General features: G+C 37.9%; 1 protein-coding gene across 8 annotated transcripts in view; it reads left to right on the top strand.

Annotated features, from left to right (window-relative positions):
• Positions 1 to 17,500, top strand: part of FOXP2 (forkhead box P2) — a gene marked incomplete at both ends in the record, with an annotated part of 194,120 nt that overhangs the window by 129,925 nt on the left and 46,695 nt on the right. For 2 of the 8 annotated variants that reach the window (XM_084274598.1, XM_084274602.1), the window contains 5 exons: positions 3,614 to 3,751; positions 4,991 to 5,188; positions 6,736 to 6,898; positions 13,403 to 13,616; positions 15,262 to 15,366. In XM_084274598.1, coding sequence (XP_084130724.1) covers positions 3,614 to 3,751; positions 4,991 to 5,188; positions 6,736 to 6,898; positions 13,403 to 13,616; positions 15,262 to 15,366 — 818 coding nt within the window. Of the gene's footprint in view, positions 1 to 3,613; positions 3,752 to 4,789; positions 4,841 to 4,990; positions 5,189 to 6,732; positions 6,899 to 13,402; positions 13,617 to 15,261; positions 15,367 to 17,500 lie in introns of all 8 variants that reach the window. The other 6 variants (XM_084274599.1, XM_084274603.1, XM_084274596.1 and 3 more) reach the window with 5 other exon arrangements.

Consider the following 17,500-nt stretch of genomic DNA (forward strand, 5'->3'; position numbering starts at 1 on the left):
TTGTTAGTCTTCAAAGAAGCTCTGTCTTCATTTGTACAGCTATGTTCATCTTTCTAATTTCTTCAATCAACATTTTCATTCTGCAACGTAGCTCTTCTTTTATTAGTATCTCTTAATAATAATAAAGCAGCATACAGTTGTTTTTGCCTGAAATGCTGTTTAGATGTGTTAAAAAATTGTTTGCTTACATGTATCTATAGTTTTATTTACCAGGATTCCTAAATTAATCCGTAGAAAATGGGGATAGCCTGCATCAGAAACAGGAGAAACTCCTCAAAACATGAAGCCTCCATCAGGGTCCATCTTGGAGCTGAGATTTACATGATCTTCAGAGGCTGTCCGACCCATGGTGTTCTGTAGGGTTGCTGTACCTGGTCATCTTCATGGCAGAGCTGGGAGTTTGATTTCTTTGGGGACGCTTTGTAACAAGTGGGTTGCAGCCATAAATCACATTTCACTCTATCCCTTCCTTTTTTTCATGAGTGGTCTGACCAAGAATTTGTTGGGAGTTTGTGGCCCACTCAAATGAACCGCATCTTTCACCAGATCATGTCTTTTCACTGGGTCCCTCTACTGTCCTCTACCTGTACTGACTTCAGATATATTGAGATATTTCTATGAAAAAGAGTCAGAGTTTGCCTCTTTGCTACATTTTTGTAAAATTGGATCAGAAATATTCAAAAATGCAGACACTAAACCAAAGAAATATACCTAATGCACATAATTGGCCATAAAATAGCAGGTTTCTGATAGTCTTCCGACTCAGATAGCACAGTAACACTATGCCAGTAAGAAATAAAGTGCAGTCTGGTGTATCACTGAAAGCTGTGAAATGTACCACTTTATATTACCTAATTACAATTAGAGAAATCTCTTTGCTTAATACGTTTTGCTAATTTAAAATTCAAGCCGTTTTCAAATGCCTCATCCTTTATCTATGGGAAAGAAGATAAATATCACGTATGATACACACATGCGGATCCTCACATAAAATTCTTTTAAAGGCAATGCTATCTACATAAATACGTATTTAGTAATGATCTTGACTGCCATTTTTTTCATGCATTTGTCTGTCATCCTGAAAAACAGGTGAATTAGGTTCTTTACTCCAGCTTATACAGTTGAAAGTGAGTGTTAAAAATAATAAGGCAAAAACAAATTTGGAGAGAAAAGCTCTTAGAGTGGGTTGCCAAGCAGGAGTATCTCCAGATACAAAAGCAAGTACACAGTCAGGGACATCCAGGGGCAGGTACTACAAAAGCTGGCAGGGATGTGCCTGGTGAAAGGGAATCCACATTTCAGATCGAGAAGTAGAGGGCTCTTGCGGCAGCACGAGTCTCACTGCACATCATACTGGCTAGAGTCTTTAACATGGAGCATGAATAAATCAGCGCCACTTGCAGAGTTAATTTGATTTTCACTCTGGTTAGATCAGAACTTCTACTGTATCTGAAAACACACAAGGCAGGGAAGATAGAGGGGATGTGAGGGTAAGAAGAGAAGCGGAGTGGAAAGTGTGCGACACCTTCACCATTTGCTGTATATTACGGTAGTAAGCATGTGAGCCTTAGGAAAATTCTTGCAGGGTTTAAAGGTTAAAGGTAATGGTTTAATTGGGAAGGTGTCCATCTTCCTCTCTGCCTTCTCATTTCTGTGTGTCGTGTGGTAGTTGAACAGCATCACCGAAGCAAAATTGTTACAAGTCCAGATCTCACGCAAACAGAGGAAATTCTTACTGACTTCAGCGGGAATTGAACGCTGACTCCAGTCAGTGAGTTTTACGCTTTGCTCATGCATCACAAAGTTGTAAAAACTTGTTTGTCCTGCCCTTACAACAGGGTAGGCTTAGAATAAAACATTATCTCATGAAGACGTGGTATTTCCAACACTACAAAAGTGTAACAACCAACATTAACCGTCTGAAAATTAGATGTCTACTCAGAGTGAGGGTAATAAACCCAAAGGAGAGAGACGGGCATGATTGAGGATTAATTCCATGCTAAAATAGATGCTTAAACTAGATCAGATACATTTTCCTTGGGATTTCCTTATTCTGTTGACTATAGGAGTCCAGTGATAGCTGAGATTAAATCCCCCACCTGAGTGTAAATCTGTTTTGTCTTTTCCACTTGTATTTTAGAGTAAGACCTTTGGAATATTTAGGCTTAAAATTTGCTTGCAAAAGACTATCAGACTTCTCAGTAATAGTAGGTACTTTTACTTTCAGACTCTTAATTAGTCAGTGCTTTAAAACCCAAATTTATGCTGTGATGAATTGTGTGAAAAGTGGTATTCTGTGAAATATTAGATGGAGTAAAGTAATTTCTTACAAAAGTAAACTTCAGCAGGCTTTTATTTCTCTTTTCTTCTAAGTGTTACATTTATATAAAGTCTTTTGGGATAGATTGAAGTAATAGAAATATTAGAAAAGTTTTTCCTCTTAAGATTGTCCATGATTTATTTTATTAACAACAATATTATTTCTGCTGATTTACAGAAGACTGGAATGTCCTGCAAACATCTCACAAAGCAGTATTTATATGCCAGCTTGCTATTATACACAGAAAAAACATTTGAATTTTGCTAGTCAAGCGAGTGGCTGCTTTTTCATGGGTGGAAAACCTGGCCTGCTGACAGCTGTTTGACTGCGCCCTGCTTAGCTGGAGCAGGGGTTTCACACAGCGCGTCTGCTGCAGCGGCTCAGCACAGACCTCAGGCTCTTCCACTGGACTTTCCTCTCTTACGGGCACAGCCACACATCCTTGCTCTGTTTTTCCCACTTGCACATATATTCCTGAGAGCCTGGGCATAGGCGGGCGTTCGGATGTACGTACACATGTCACCTCAGCACGTGATGAACGGGCGGTGAAGCTGCGTCCGATTGAGCACCTACACAAAAACGCATTCTTACCTTTTACTGGACAAACTGACAGTCTTAGGACAAGGTTTCCCAACTTTTCAGTTAGAAGCCTCTGAGAACACCTTGTTCTCTACAGAGACCGTCTGACTGACGTGGCAGTCCTTTCCTTGTGCTGTACTCCAGTACGCCCATAGCTTTTTTCCCCCTATGTAAATCCAACTTCCTTAAAAGACCAGCCGAGCAAGAAGGGTTTTCTTACACTGAAGTGATGCATTACGCAAATATTTTTCTAGGCTAAGTGTCTTTATTGTGTAAAACATTTACTGCTTTAAGATACTTATTTTGCTGTCTGTTTTAATCATATCTTTTGAAACAGTCTCAATAGATTTTTCCATTCGTAACATTATGACACTTGATAAGATGATTGATTATGAAGTGTTGAGAGCCCTGCCATGTGATCATTTATTTTTAAATACACATTTGTACTAGCCAATGCTTAAATTTCTTGCAGGAATACATAAGAGATGCGAAACATAAAGCTTGAGCCTGATCAAATCTGATGCCTCTGGAAATAGAGTGCCACAGTACTGTGGTCTTAAAATAACAGATTCTGACTGAAACTGGAACTTTGCAGTGATAAATATTATGTAAAAAATTATGGTCCATCTTCGTTACAAAATAAAAAAGACGTACAGCTGTGGTGGAGGCGAACTAAAATGTGTTTGACGATGATATCTTTCTTTCCCTGTGCAGGTGCCTGTGTCAGTGGCCATGATGACTCCCCAGGTGATCACCCCTCAGCAAATGCAGCAGATTCTCCAGCAGCAAGTGTTGTCTCCGCAGCAGCTTCAAGCACTTCTCCAGCAGCAGCAAGCAGTTATGTTGCAGCAGGTAATGTGGGTTACCTGCTTTGGAGTGTTAGCGCAGGGCGTTCACACCAGTGTCAGCCAGATCTTGTGGGTGTTGCTTTGTATCATTTCATCCCTCGTTACGCCATAAAGAATGGAAATAAATGGGAAACTTCTTAGTATTTCCATTTCTTCTTTTAATTGCAGAAGAATGAAACTAGGATTTTTTTGAAACATTAAATATTGTATTAAAAACAGCAGCAGCGGCAGTGGCAGATGCATTACAAATACCGAACAAATTGATATTTAAATTTTCAAGTGCTTAGGCACATTTTAATTGTAGACTTGCCAAAGGAAGTGCAAATAGAGTTGTAGATAATTGTTGCTTTAAAATTCATAACACTGTAGTGCTCCCTTTAGTCACATAAATGGTATGCGGTTATGAAATTTGAACTTAGCAGCTTGCTTCATCATGGGGAAACAGGGTGGGCTTTTCTGTTTGGTTGGTTTTTTGTTGTTTTGGTGGTGGTTGGCTTTTTAAAAATTTGTTTTCTTTGGTTTTACATCCAAAAAATTTGTCCCAGATAAGCCTAAAAAGAAGGAGGAGGTTTCTTTTTCTTTAGCACGAACTCTTGTCAGCCAAGTGAAGAATCCATGAACCTTTTATTCATACAGTAAAGGCAGTGTCAGTGATCTGTACCTCAGTGAAACGCAGAGTGGATTTTTGGTTGGGTGCTTAATTGTCATACAGAAAATGATGTGTCTGTTTGTCATAGTCATAGCTCAATCACTGCATGTTTAAACACTTTAATACTCAGTACAGTGATCATTACAGGCAATTCACCTTCAGTTGTGAATCCAGCATCCCGCTAAACAGATTGACAGATTAATTACTTTTTTCCCCTAAGAAACAGACAGTTTAGTTTGGCCTTAGTGACTTGTAGGTTTCTTGCAAGTGGATGAGTACAGCTTCTGATTTGTTATATAGGACGTGTGAGGAACTTAGGTATAGTTATTTGAGGAGTTAATTTGGCTCTTGCATTCCCTTTAGAATACAGATTTTCTATACCCTTCTGTTTAGGATATTTTGGAATCTGCATTGGAAAATTTCAGAACCGCCTTGGAAAAAAATGTATGTAGATCTGCCTCTTCAAATCACATTTTTTGTTATGAGGTGATTCTTAATGGCTACGCTACCATATGCCAATCTAGAAGAGTTTAGGAGATTTATAATACTTGAAACTTTTGCCTTTATTTATTAAAGTCAAAATGGTTTATTCAGCAACAACTACAAGAGTTTTACAAGAAACAGCAAGAGCAGTTACATCTTCAGCTTTTGCAGCAGCAGCAACAGCAGCAGCAACAGCAACAACAGCAGCAGCAACAACAGCAACAGCAGCAGCAGCAGCAACAGCAGCAACAGCAGCAGCAGCAGCAGCAACAGCAGCAGCAACAGCATCCAGGAAAGCAAGCAAAAGAGGTAGGAGCTAAGACCCCTTGCTCATGCATACAAGTCCGAGCTGTCAGAGGCTTGGAAAAGACAAGACTAGTTTAGGTTTATTTCTTCTTTTTTCCAGTAGCAAGGATGCAGCTATCAAAGATTTGTTCTTTTGTTTTTACTGGGCTTAATAGCAGTGCCAGTATAATTCTCCTGCTCCCCTTCCTGAGACACAGGATTTGAGCAGTCTAGTGCTGCTGTCGTCTAATGTTCGCTAATGAATCCGAGTGTGCAAAGAACAAGCTGTGTGGTGGACACCGTACTGATTATCTTGTATTCACAGGCAATCTGGGTTGGGGAAGGAGCCTTACTTTCCTCAGTGGCACAGCTCAGAGAGCATGCAAATTTAGTCCGTGGCTGAAAAAGAGCGATTGAGCACAGATTTCAAAGTCATAGGCCCCTGATTAATGAACTGCTACTGTAGGTTTGGAGTGGCGAGTAGAAAGTTACAGTTTGATGTGCTCATAAATCAACCTGACAAGCGGGTTTCTCAGGCCTAGCTTGCACTTGTCAGCAAACTGCATCAAATATAAACATAATACAAACAAAACATGTTGAAGTAGTTAAATTGATCAGCAGGTATCCTAGACATTGTCTTCAAGCTGCCCATTATGCAAACGTTGAGGAAGCAGTTGTGACCTCCTGAGGCTTTGTTTCTGTTTGGATTTGTGAATAGAATTTCAGACAGCCATCAACTACGGAATAGAAATTGCTCCCGTATTTCTCCGGAGGCTCTGGGCAATCCACATGACTTGCTCCATTATGCAGTCTGTTTTCCAGTGAGCGCATCAGAAGTTTCTCTTTTCCCCAAACTAGAAAGGAAAGGTCTTCCACAGCAGCTTGTCTTTCTCTGAAGTGTGACTGCCTTCTCATACCCTCCTGAGTCTTTCGCAGACTCCAGTTTGTGTGAAATGCCTCACAAAATTGGAACTTACACTTTTGCTCCATAATAGGGCACTTGGTTGCCTTGAATGCAGTGCTCCCTTTAATGTATTCCAACGCGAAAAGAGAGCGAGCTAACAGGCCAGTGAAATGAAGGCTACATCCCAGTTTACTAATAGATCACTGGAGACCACATTCATGGGCCACTGCGGACCAAACTTAGTCAATTGGAAAAACAAGAGTGCCTTCAAATCACAGCCAGCTGTAGAGTTACACTTTCAGCATAGATAAATTTGTTATCATCTGCCATGAGCTGGGCTTTTTTTTCTTTCCCCGTCCCCCCAACCCCCGCCCCCCCCCCCCAGTTTTTCTTGAACCAGCTGGTGTGTACTTTCTCTTGACCCTTTCCTTTAGTGTGTCATTAAGTGTATCTTGCCATTTTCCCTAACACCTAATAGCTTGAATGAATATAATAGAAAATTTCAAATGCTTTCACTGCCTGAGTATTCTACAAATAGCATTATTATTTAATAACTGAGATTAAAGGGAAAGAAGTTGATTTTACATTTTTGTCTCCCTAGCCTTCGCTGCACACTTTACTCTTTGCTGCATTTGCTTTCCCCCCCACCCCCTTCTCTTTGTAGCAGCAGCAGCAGCAGCAGTTGGCAGCCCAGCAGCTTGTCTTCCAGCAGCAGCTCCTCCAGATGCAACAACTTCAGCAGCAGCAACATCTGCTGAACCTTCAGCGTCAGGGACTCATTTCTATCCCACCTGGCCAGTCTGCTCTTCCCGTCCAGTCTCTGCCACAAGGTATTCAAATATTATATGTTTGGAGTAATTTCTGAGTCACAACTTTTTTAACTGTTCGGTTTGCATCCAAACTTCAGCAGTTTCCCATTCTGACACATAAACATACCGTATTACTCGAACTTTATTACTCACATTACCAAATTTTCTTAATGCTGATAAATTTTACAGCGTATTTTATGGAATAAAACAGTGTCTCAGTGCTTTTTTCTTAAATAGAAGATGCACGTTTATTAGCTTTATGTGCTGAAAACAATTTGTGACAGCAACAGAATTCAAACACCATTGCTTTTCTCTGAGGAGTTACTGAAATCTGATTTAGTGGAAATGTTATCATTTAATTTAAAGTAAGCAAACAGGTATCAAATACATCAGAGTGATATTAAAGCCATGCCAGAGCTCACTTTTTTTTTTCCTTTTTTTCTTTGTCTTTTAAGAAAATAAAGTATTTAGCATTGAAAAGCATTCTGAATCTTCAATTTATGATGTGAATTTAGGGACAAACCTTAGGTTTCATTTTCTTTTGCTATTCTTTTGTATTAAATATGTTAAATATGACAAGTTTTGAAGGTGGCGATTCCAGTTGTAATGAATTATGACTGGAAAATAACAGTAAAGGCTTTACAGAGAAAAAAAAAGTCTTTCCTTTTGTCACTTTGATCAAGATTTCTCAATGCTGAAAATGAACTCAAACTCTACTACTTGACACAAATGCATTCATGGTTGAAAGAAAATAGGGCATGCACTTTTGAAAAGTAAATTAACTTGGAGATAAATGCCGCTTACATTTTAAGATAAGGCCAGAGACTTCCCATCTTAAGGACTCTGTCTATAGCGTGTGAGGTATGTGTTTCTGTTTGTGTTACCATAGAGAGGTGAGCTAAATGAGTGTCATAAAAATTACACAATACTCTGATCCCTGATGCTTCAGTCCTGCAATGAGCCTTTTTTAAAATGTGTTCATGACAGGTAACATTACTTTTAATTGGTCTTTACGTCTGTATCTGGTTCATCCACCAGATAACTCTTACGAAATTGAAGCTTCAGAAATTAGATGAGCAAAAGCAGAGTACACAAGATACATATACAAGAGTGTAGGAAAAAAAAAAACCAAAACAAAAGACAGAAGAAAATGCATAAGAAACACTCAGTCCCTGGAAAGCAGCGATTCCAAATAGATGTATAAATTCCATACGTTGTTTTTTCTGGAAAAGCTATGACACAAGCATACGTAAAGTCAAACATTCCAACAGCAAAAAAGAGTCCTAAGTAAGCTATCACACTAAATATTATTATTTGAGAGTATCAGCGGGGTGGCAAAGCTGATTCATGAATTTGGGCACGTGGGACTGGTAACGCTGGTTTCCTTTTGTACAAAGTCACATTGGACCAGAATGGAAAAAAGCAATTGAAACACAACCTCCCTCAGAACAGCTTTACCTTCTGCAACCTCCTCTTGTGCCATCTGTTGCAAGAGGAATTCCTCAGGTTTTCTCTCACATTAAGCAATCCCCATAGATTTCCCTCAGCACTCCTACCCAATTGCATTGATATTCATTAGTTCAATGCAACACTCATTCATCCACTTCTAGTAGAAAAACATAGAAAAAATAGTACCTTTTTAAATCCATTTTTAGGAGAACTAGTAAACAGCTCTTTTTGAGAACTTTCTTTTACTCAGAGAATTAAGCCTAACTCGAGACCTGATAAATTTATACTGAAGAACTACAAAAATACAAAATTTTGTAGTTCAACTGTATCTGGATTGTTCTTTTTAAAGTAAAGTAATCTCTTGTTTCTTCTGCCTTGATATATTTTAGTTTTAATGAATTCTAGTCCAATATTCTTCCATTTTTCTCTCCTAGTTCTAGTATCTACTGTGAATGGAGGGTTCTTTGGATACAGGAGTTAATTTATAGGACCTCAGTTTTTCATAGGCCTGATGTGGATGTGCAGACTTAATAAACAAGAGAGCTTACCCTGGAAAACCTCTCGCTCTGTGCCAGGCAAGGTGAAGTTAGAGCGTTGAGGGTAAAAAGGAAAAGTCTTTCCAGCAAGATGCTAAAACAAAGAGAGAACCAAATGAGAGTTGTGACCAGTTCAGGGTACTTTATGTGTCCGGTCCAGTTCATAATAGTGTAAGGAAGATTTAATAGGCTTCAGATGTGTTGACGCTTGCCCGTAAGCCTTAAATTTACACATCTGAAGCCTCAAAAAGTCAAAATCAGGTCTCATGTACACCCAATTATATCAAATTTTTAGAAATCCAGTTTTTTCTTCCTAGATCTAACATGCATGTCCCTGCACTGGCGTTTCTGAATCATAGAATGCATTAGGTTGGAAGGGACCCTTAAAGGTCACCTATCCCAACCCCCTTGCACTAAGCAGGGACATGAGGATCAAACGTCCTTCACTTTTCTTCATAAAATTCAGCAAATTTTATGAAAGAAATTTTCTGTAGTGGTATTAAATTAAATTTTCAGAATTTATTTAGGGTAATACACAGTGGACATGATAAAGGAAGTTTTTTTCTTCTACTGTGCTGAAGATGTATAATACAGTTATACAGAAGGATTTACATCCAGATGTTACATACATTAAATACACAGGTATTTTTGTAGGCATCTGTTTAGAGTGCTGAGTATCATGGATGGTGAGAACAATGAGAGAAGCACAGGGGGGTTCAAGTTACTGGACATAAAGAATCCCGTTAACCACAAATGATTAGTGACAGAGAGAGCATAGAGCTTCTGTTTGTTAGTATGTACCTTCCAGGTACAGCTGCAAGGTTTGCACATATAAACAGTATTTGCTCTGAGAATAGTTTCTGCCTTTAAAGGACGGGAATGTTTACAGTGTTTTCAGGTATAGCAAATAAGGAACAAGAGATGGTTTAGCATGTATTTTTTCATAAGATCTTCACTGTGCCCATAGCTAAAGCCAGTGGCTTGCTGTGAGTTTCTTCCAGGTAGAGGTAGAGGACTGTAAATGACAACAAAAAATCCAAAAAAGCTTAAAACATCAGCACAAACAAACAAAACAGAAAAAAAAACCTAAACCAAACACCAGAAACCCAAACCCCTAAGTTTTGATGAGGCTGCGTAGGAAAATGAAAAACAGATCCACAGAGGGGGATTATAAGTGGTAGTTTTGTTAAGTATTTATTCAAATATAAAATAGGCCAGATAGTGGTGAAAAGACTTCTAAAACTAACCTCAAAATTACAGAATTCTCGGTGTTAGTAAACTGAGTAGCAAATCAGTATTTGCCCTGTTCACTATCGTCCCTGATTTTCATCCCACTCTGGATCCTCTTCCTGATCCTTTCTCCTTTAATGTAATGCGGAGAGGGTATTTTGAGGGTTATTACGACCAATGAAACTTTAAAACTTACCCTACTTTTACATCCAGACTAAAATATCTGTCAGCCATTTTACAGGTCTCTTGTAAAATGGGAGTTGGACTTTTTTAGACACAGAAACGACAAAATTGCCATAATTTACAATTAATTACAAATCCGCTTATTAACTTTATACTTTTTAAGTGCCTGCCCTTAATCCTTTTATCCTAAAAGGCAGCCTTTCAGAGTGCTCTGAAGAAGTGATAAAATTAACCAGCCTGAGCCCAGAGAGAAATTTCTTTCTGATTTAAAAATAAAAAAAAAAAAATTGAAAAATCAAAAAAACTCTAGGTGAACTAGGCAGCCTGGAGACACTGCTCTATCCAGAGCTTCACGCAGAGGAAGGGGCTGCCCAGTGGTTGCCTGGAGGGGCATAAGACACCCTCCCCCTTGACCATGGGAAGGGCTGTTGCTCTGTCTGCTCCCAGACCTCATTTGCTCACCCAGCTTCTGGGGAGGCTCTTACTCAGCCCACCCCGACTCCCAAAGTTTGATGATCTCCAATGAGGATTTTCTAACTGCAAAGCATGATAACTTTGCCCTCTGATTATTCAAACAGATGAGTTTATTCTCCTCTTTTTTTTTCAATACAAAATTAGTTTATTTTGTTCACCAGCAGGAGGAAGGGAAGACTTTGAAGTAAATAATGTACTGTGTATATCATGCCACCTAAATGAATACATTACTTTTCATTTTGATTTGTGATTGCATTTACGGGTAACTATTATTTACCACGCTAAAATGGGTTATTTGCAGTGTTGCTGGAACATACCTCATGAACATGGCAGTAATTACTTACCTTCATTAAACAATTACAACTAGTATTACCATCACTCCCCTTGCCCATCTCTCTAATGTAGTAAATTAGAGCCTGGCTTCTTTGCTTGCTTCCTTAAAACCTAGCTTTTGCTGTACAAATATAATATAAACTCCAGTTTTAAGGTTTACATTCCAATCAACTCTTTTTCACTTTGTCATTAACTGAGTTTGCCAGTGGGTGTCGGTAGCTAAGGCAGAGAAGCAGGACCCAAAATAGTAGTCTAAAAACGAGCTCCTTTCATAATTTAAAAAAATAAATTAATACCTTCCAACCAATTTGTTTCCACACTACCTCAAGAAATTATTATGTCTGTAAATTACTACTAGTCTATTTTTAATAGCTTTGTGTACTTCATGGTGAGACAGCTATTGAGAAGTAGTAAGGAACTTACTGTGCTTTTTCATAATTTTTTGTTGAATCCTTTTTAGTAATCTGAGTTCCTCTGCCTTCAAAGTAAAACATTATCTAATAAACAGATTTGCCAAACAGTGGAAAACAGTATTTGCCTCTTTCTAACATATCTTTTTTACAAAAGCTATCCTCAATGGAAAGTTTGAATGAATTTTAATCCTTTTCTGAAAGGACAATAAATTTGACCTCTTTCATAAAATAAAAGGAGGAAAATTCTAATTCAGACAACAGCTTTTTCAATGTCTTACACTCCAGCAGACCTAGATACTGTGAGCATGTCTTACCTAATTTCACTTACTGAGATGAGATACAGAAGACAGGAAATAGATGTTAAGATACCGATGATCCAAACCATGTCAGGGTGAAAAACCTGGCCATGAAACCAGATCTTTCACAAGAAGCTCTCTGGGCTTCTCATTCTTTTCTACATTTAATTTAATGTTCTTCAAAAGAGAGATGTCAAACTTAGAAAGATTGGCAGTGACAGAAGGTGTATATATTTCTCACAAACCCTTATTCTTTCAAAGGCTGAAGTTCCTACCTTAGCTGCATGTTTGGTGGTGAGGTAAGAGAATGCTCACAGCTCTTCTCTTGCTTGTGTTTTGGGAGTCTTTACTTCAGTCAGAAGCATACTGTGATGGAACCTTCCACCACTCTGTGCAAAGTGCTCAATTTGAGCCAGACAACCCTAACACAGATGTATGAATACATTCCACAAGACATTGCTCTTTCTAGCCGAAGATGAATCCTGAAACTACAAGTTTGCAGGCTAGAAGTGGAGTACTAAGCAAATGCAAGCTTTGTCTGGGAAGATCCGGTGGCTAGACTCCAGGATGGTGCTGTGCATATAGCATAGACATTTGAGAAGCTCTTCAAATTTTGTATGGCTGCCCATCACCCCAGGAGACTGCTGAGACAAGAGTCAGCTTTCCCCTAGCCAAACCCTCTGATTTTTTTCCAGAGTAGGGCTGGACAAAAGAAACTGTGGATGAATTTGATGGTCTGCACTACATGTAATTTCATATGTGTGGAGGAAGGTGCTGTAAGCTCGGCAAGTTTGGTTGGCTTTATATTTGTCTGGTGCCACTGAATGGTGCCGAAGAGTTAAAGCGTTCACCAGTGTCTAGCCCTGCACTGTAGTGGTTTTGTTCATCCAAATAGCCACTTTGGTTTTGCCTCTCAAGACACACTTCTACATGGAGCAATTTTTGTAAATATTAAACGGGACTAATGGGTATGGGGATGTCATTAATTAAAGTCAGATACATTCTGCTCAAATGTTAAACCTGTTATGATCTCATTGATTTCATTTTTGTCTTCTGATTTTTCTGCCTCCAGTCTTCTTTCCCCACTCCCTGCTCTTGTTAAGTGTTTAAAGATAACATCAATGCTCATATCATTTAGTGTAATGTTTTTCTATTTCCCACTACATGTTTGATTAAGAGGAATTATAAAACCTGAGTTAACTGTGGATGCATTGAGTTACGTTCCCAGGTCAAGAAATTGATAAAGCAGACAACAGAAATCTTGTCCAGACGTATATTTAGAGTTGGTTGTGGGTTTTTTGTTTTTTTTCAAGAAGTAGTTGCAAGTTCTTTGTAGCTTTTATTCTTTGATCCCTAAGCAATGTTTTCAAAAGAAAGAGTATAATATTATTAAAATTGGTGATTTCTAATTGAGTATTTATAATACAAGGGAAGACAGTTAGATTACCTGAATTCTGACAGAAGAAAAATGAATTTATGTTTTACTACACGTTGATTGTGGAGAAAAACAGCATCAGCTTTATTGTTGGCATTAATCCATTAATAACACTGAGCTCATTATATGAAACTCTTTATTTTGTTATATTAGTGGGGCTCTCTTTCATTTTATAGCTGGCTTAAGTCCTGCTGAGATTCAGCAGTTATGGAAAGAAGTGACTGGAGTTCACAGTATGGAAGACAATGGCATTAAACATGGAGGGCTAGACCTCACTACTAACAATTCCTCCTCTACTACCTCCTCCACCACTTCCAAAGCATCACCACCAATAACTCATCATTCCATAGTGAATGGACAGTCTTCAGTTCTAAATGCAAGGCGAGACAGGTAATTCTGACGAGATTTCAACTGTGCTTATCGTTTGACGTAAAGCTGTTGTTTAACATCATGAGTCACATTATTTCCAATCACAAAATAACACTTAATACAGGTTACATAAGTGATCGTGGAGACCTGATGTGGGTTTTTTGTTTAGAATTATCAATAGAGGATCATTTTCAACAACAATGTCTAATTTTGCAGACATGATGACAATTACCTGCCTGTGGGTTATTTAACACAGGAGCTTGTGGGTGTGTTGGTAAGAATTAGAAATCCCAGAATAGAGCGGGCTGGTTTAGAGGTGTAAATGCAGATTTTTTGGGCACTTACTTACGTAGGGGCGCAGCTTCATTCATATTTGAGTTAACACATGTGGCAGTCAGGCCCTTCCTCCTGAATCAGGCTGCTGGTTTCATAGAAAACGTACATCTATCTTACTTGTCAAGGCTGTAATTCAGCGTGAACATTCCATGTAAAAAGTGCTTTAAAAATTAGTAGGCTAAAGGAGTTCTTAAATTGTTTGTCTCTTGCAAAGAAAACCACTGAATTTTCCCCCTTACATGCACGACAGTAACGCAATTGACACGTTTCGTACAAATTTTCAGTGGCATTAGTGTAATACAGTGGAATTCAACCATATGGATAAAGTTAAAATCATTTTTCAGACACATTGACAGATGTTCTTCACTGTTGCTTATTTTTAAGTAATGGATTAAATGCATGCAAGAGTGCATGGTATCCGTACAGCGTACTAGTAAATATATTAATACAGTCAGATGCAGATGATCGCAGTGCAAGATGGAATTTAATTTGTGTCTACATACCCTAGGTATAATCAGTTGTATTTTCAAATAAATATTCGATATAATTATTTTAATATTTATAATAAGAGAATGTAATTTACGTGTCTCTGGTCCTTGTGTGACTGCAAGAAAATTTTCCTGTTGTTACTCTGTATTTAAAAACTGGTGCTTCTCTGAAAGCACTTTCAGTCAGTATCGCTTTTGTCAGTATATCTAAGAGAATGTTTCTTTGCTTTAGGATGCATTTCTGACACCCATATTCATGGGACAGTCCCCTGAGTTTGTTTTATAACTTTACATGGATGAAACAACATTGGAGATTCCAAACAAAACAATAAAAAATATAGCTGGGGTTTTGTTATGAAGCCAAGTAGCTAGTGGAATCAACGCTCGTGAACAAAAGTATTTATTAAAGGCAGCAACTTTATTTTTTATACACATTTAAGCAGAAAATCCAAGCATTTTGTACTAACATTGGCAATATTCATAAATTCTGACTGTCCGTCTTGGATATTTTTCAGAATTGATCACTTCTGGGTATATTTTTTATTTATAGGTAAATGTTACACCGAGGTCATATGGCAGAATTAGCATATGGTATTATACAGTCATCTTATTTTTTCATCCTTTATTAACAGTCATCTTTGGCTCTATTTCTTCTCTAATTGGAACATCATCTAGCCTTGGCAGTTGAACTATTCAATAGAACGATTAAATTTTTCTGACTGCTCTGAGCTAAATTGACCTGTTTTGACCTGTTTGTCACTGATCGTAACCTGACAGGCGCTAGCAGCCTCCAACGATTATGGCTTTTGAGATGAATCTGATGCCTTATTCTTTTGCTACAGCTCGTCACATGAGGAGACTGGGGCCTCCCATACTCTCTATGGTCATGGAGTTTGCAAATGGCCTGGCTGTGAAAGCGTTTGTGAAGATTTTGGACAATTTTTAAAGTAGGTGGATTTTTATTTACCGGTTTAGGGTTGTTTAAGGCAAGGCAAAGAGAAAGATGGCAAACAAAGTTTTGCTGTAAACCATGTCAGAGGTTGTTGGGTTTTTTTGTGTGTGTTCCAAGCAACTGGATAATCGAGGCTATCTGCAGAGGGTCAAATTGTTATCCTTTCTTTCATGTCGAACACTTTTGCAGGCCTTTCAATAGCACAGTGTTTAATCCTCTTATTATCCTTTACTGAAATGGAGCCTCAGAATATTTGAAGAGATGCTTTAGATTGTATATTGGATAGTGGGGGTATGAAAAAGCATACTTTAAATTCTGACAGTTTATGTATAGTGGGAATCAATGTGTATAGTATAAATAAAAAGCACAAAGGACTAAGCGTGACCATTTAACTCTCACTTGCTAATTTATTATTGCTTTTTCTCTTGTATGTGCACAACATACACAGGGAAAAAAAATCACTGCGAACAAGTGGGTTTGCACCTCTCAGGACTGTACAATGATGTCAAAAGTTTTCACTTGTAGTATTTGGTGTTGCTAGCTATTGCCTAAATTTAGAGAAGTGACAGCTTTTGCTTTTCATCTGCAGTTTCAAACTACAACAGGTTTCTGCATTTTTTTCTTCTTTTTTAATAGTTGCTAGTATTTCTGTATTCATTTGAATTTTCAACAACAACACTGATTTTCTACCTATGTACATTATGGACTGGTCTTTGTCAGAAGAGCCATACTCATTTTGGCATGCAATAGATCTTAATGGAAAGCTACAGATAGGCTTATATAGATGAGTAACTTCAGGGGCTGAGACTCTTATGTTGTCATGGTGCAGCTAACAGGGTGAATGAACTGTTTCATGCTTCATCAACAATTAAGTTAATTAGCTCATTTGAAATTGCACTGCTTTGTTGCCAGGATGTTGGCAGAAACATCAAAAAGATGTGTTTACAAATGGTAGACTACAGGGTATATAACAGAAGCACCTTAACAGCAGACCAGAAGTACTCAGTTTTGCAATAACTTTTATAGTAGAATTATAGCAATACTTTTCATAAAGTATCTGCAATGCTTTCTCCATCTTCCATGCTGTTTCTCAGTTTTAAATGAAGTTGTACTGTCTTGCAAATTTTAACAAGGTATCACTTGTAATAATTTTTTGTTTATAAGTGCATTAAGTGGAATGTCAAAATAGGGGCTTCTTTAGGGTTTAAGAGAACATGATTTACATAAGTTTGCATTAAAAGGAAAACAAAATCCCCCAAATTCAATGTAGTGTTCTAAGTATTATTAATACTAAGAATTTAAATTCATTTAACTCGAGCATTCCCCTTTTCAAGACAAACTACATTTTCTAAATACATCCGTCCTTCTATCCTATAGTGATGCTAATTCTGTGGGCAGACTTTGCACATCCATTATGTCAGGTCTCTTGTTATAATCCACGATCACTAAAACCATTTTGATTAAGGCAGTGTAGTGCTAGGTTTACAGATGCTTCTTGCTTTCCTGAACCCTGGAAAATGTGAAAGCAACATATAACATCTTGATAATTCTGCTTCACAGTCGGTCAGGGTTTACAGCAGTGTCATGGCTTTTGTTCTATGCACCAGCAAAAAATATTTGAGAATATTTTACTATTTCTTCTTTCCATTCAATTCTGTCTTCTGTGCCCTTAAAACAAATAAGAAATCATGGTGCTGAATAGCCAGAGTTGTTTATGAAAAAGAAATATTCCTTCATTTTACACTAGCATTAAGATGGAAATCAATATATAACCTTGCATTAGATTCTTTAGTACCTTTTCATGTTCACACTAATGCAAAATCCCCATTACAATTAAAAAACATTTTCTTTCAATTAAATATCAACTTTTAGTCCAAAGATTGACCATTTTTCCAACCCATTAACTTTATAGGGGATGACAGCACTAATGGCTGTAGTTTTCAAGGCTTTGCTCTTAGTCTAATCTTTGTTACGATGTTTTAGGCTCTCTGACTTGAAACAATATGATACCTGTGTTAAGAGAGTTAATGCAAGTATATTGTACCAAAATGAAATATTGATAAGGTACACTACCCCAGTCTAGTAGTCTGTATTTCTCTAATATGCTGATGACAACTTCGAGGAGCGCC

This window comes from Gallinula chloropus (assembly GCF_964237585.1).
Source record: "Gallinula chloropus genome assembly, chromosome: 1".
In the NCBI taxonomy this organism is placed as follows: Eukaryota; Metazoa; Chordata; class Aves; order Gruiformes; family Rallidae; genus Gallinula; species Gallinula chloropus.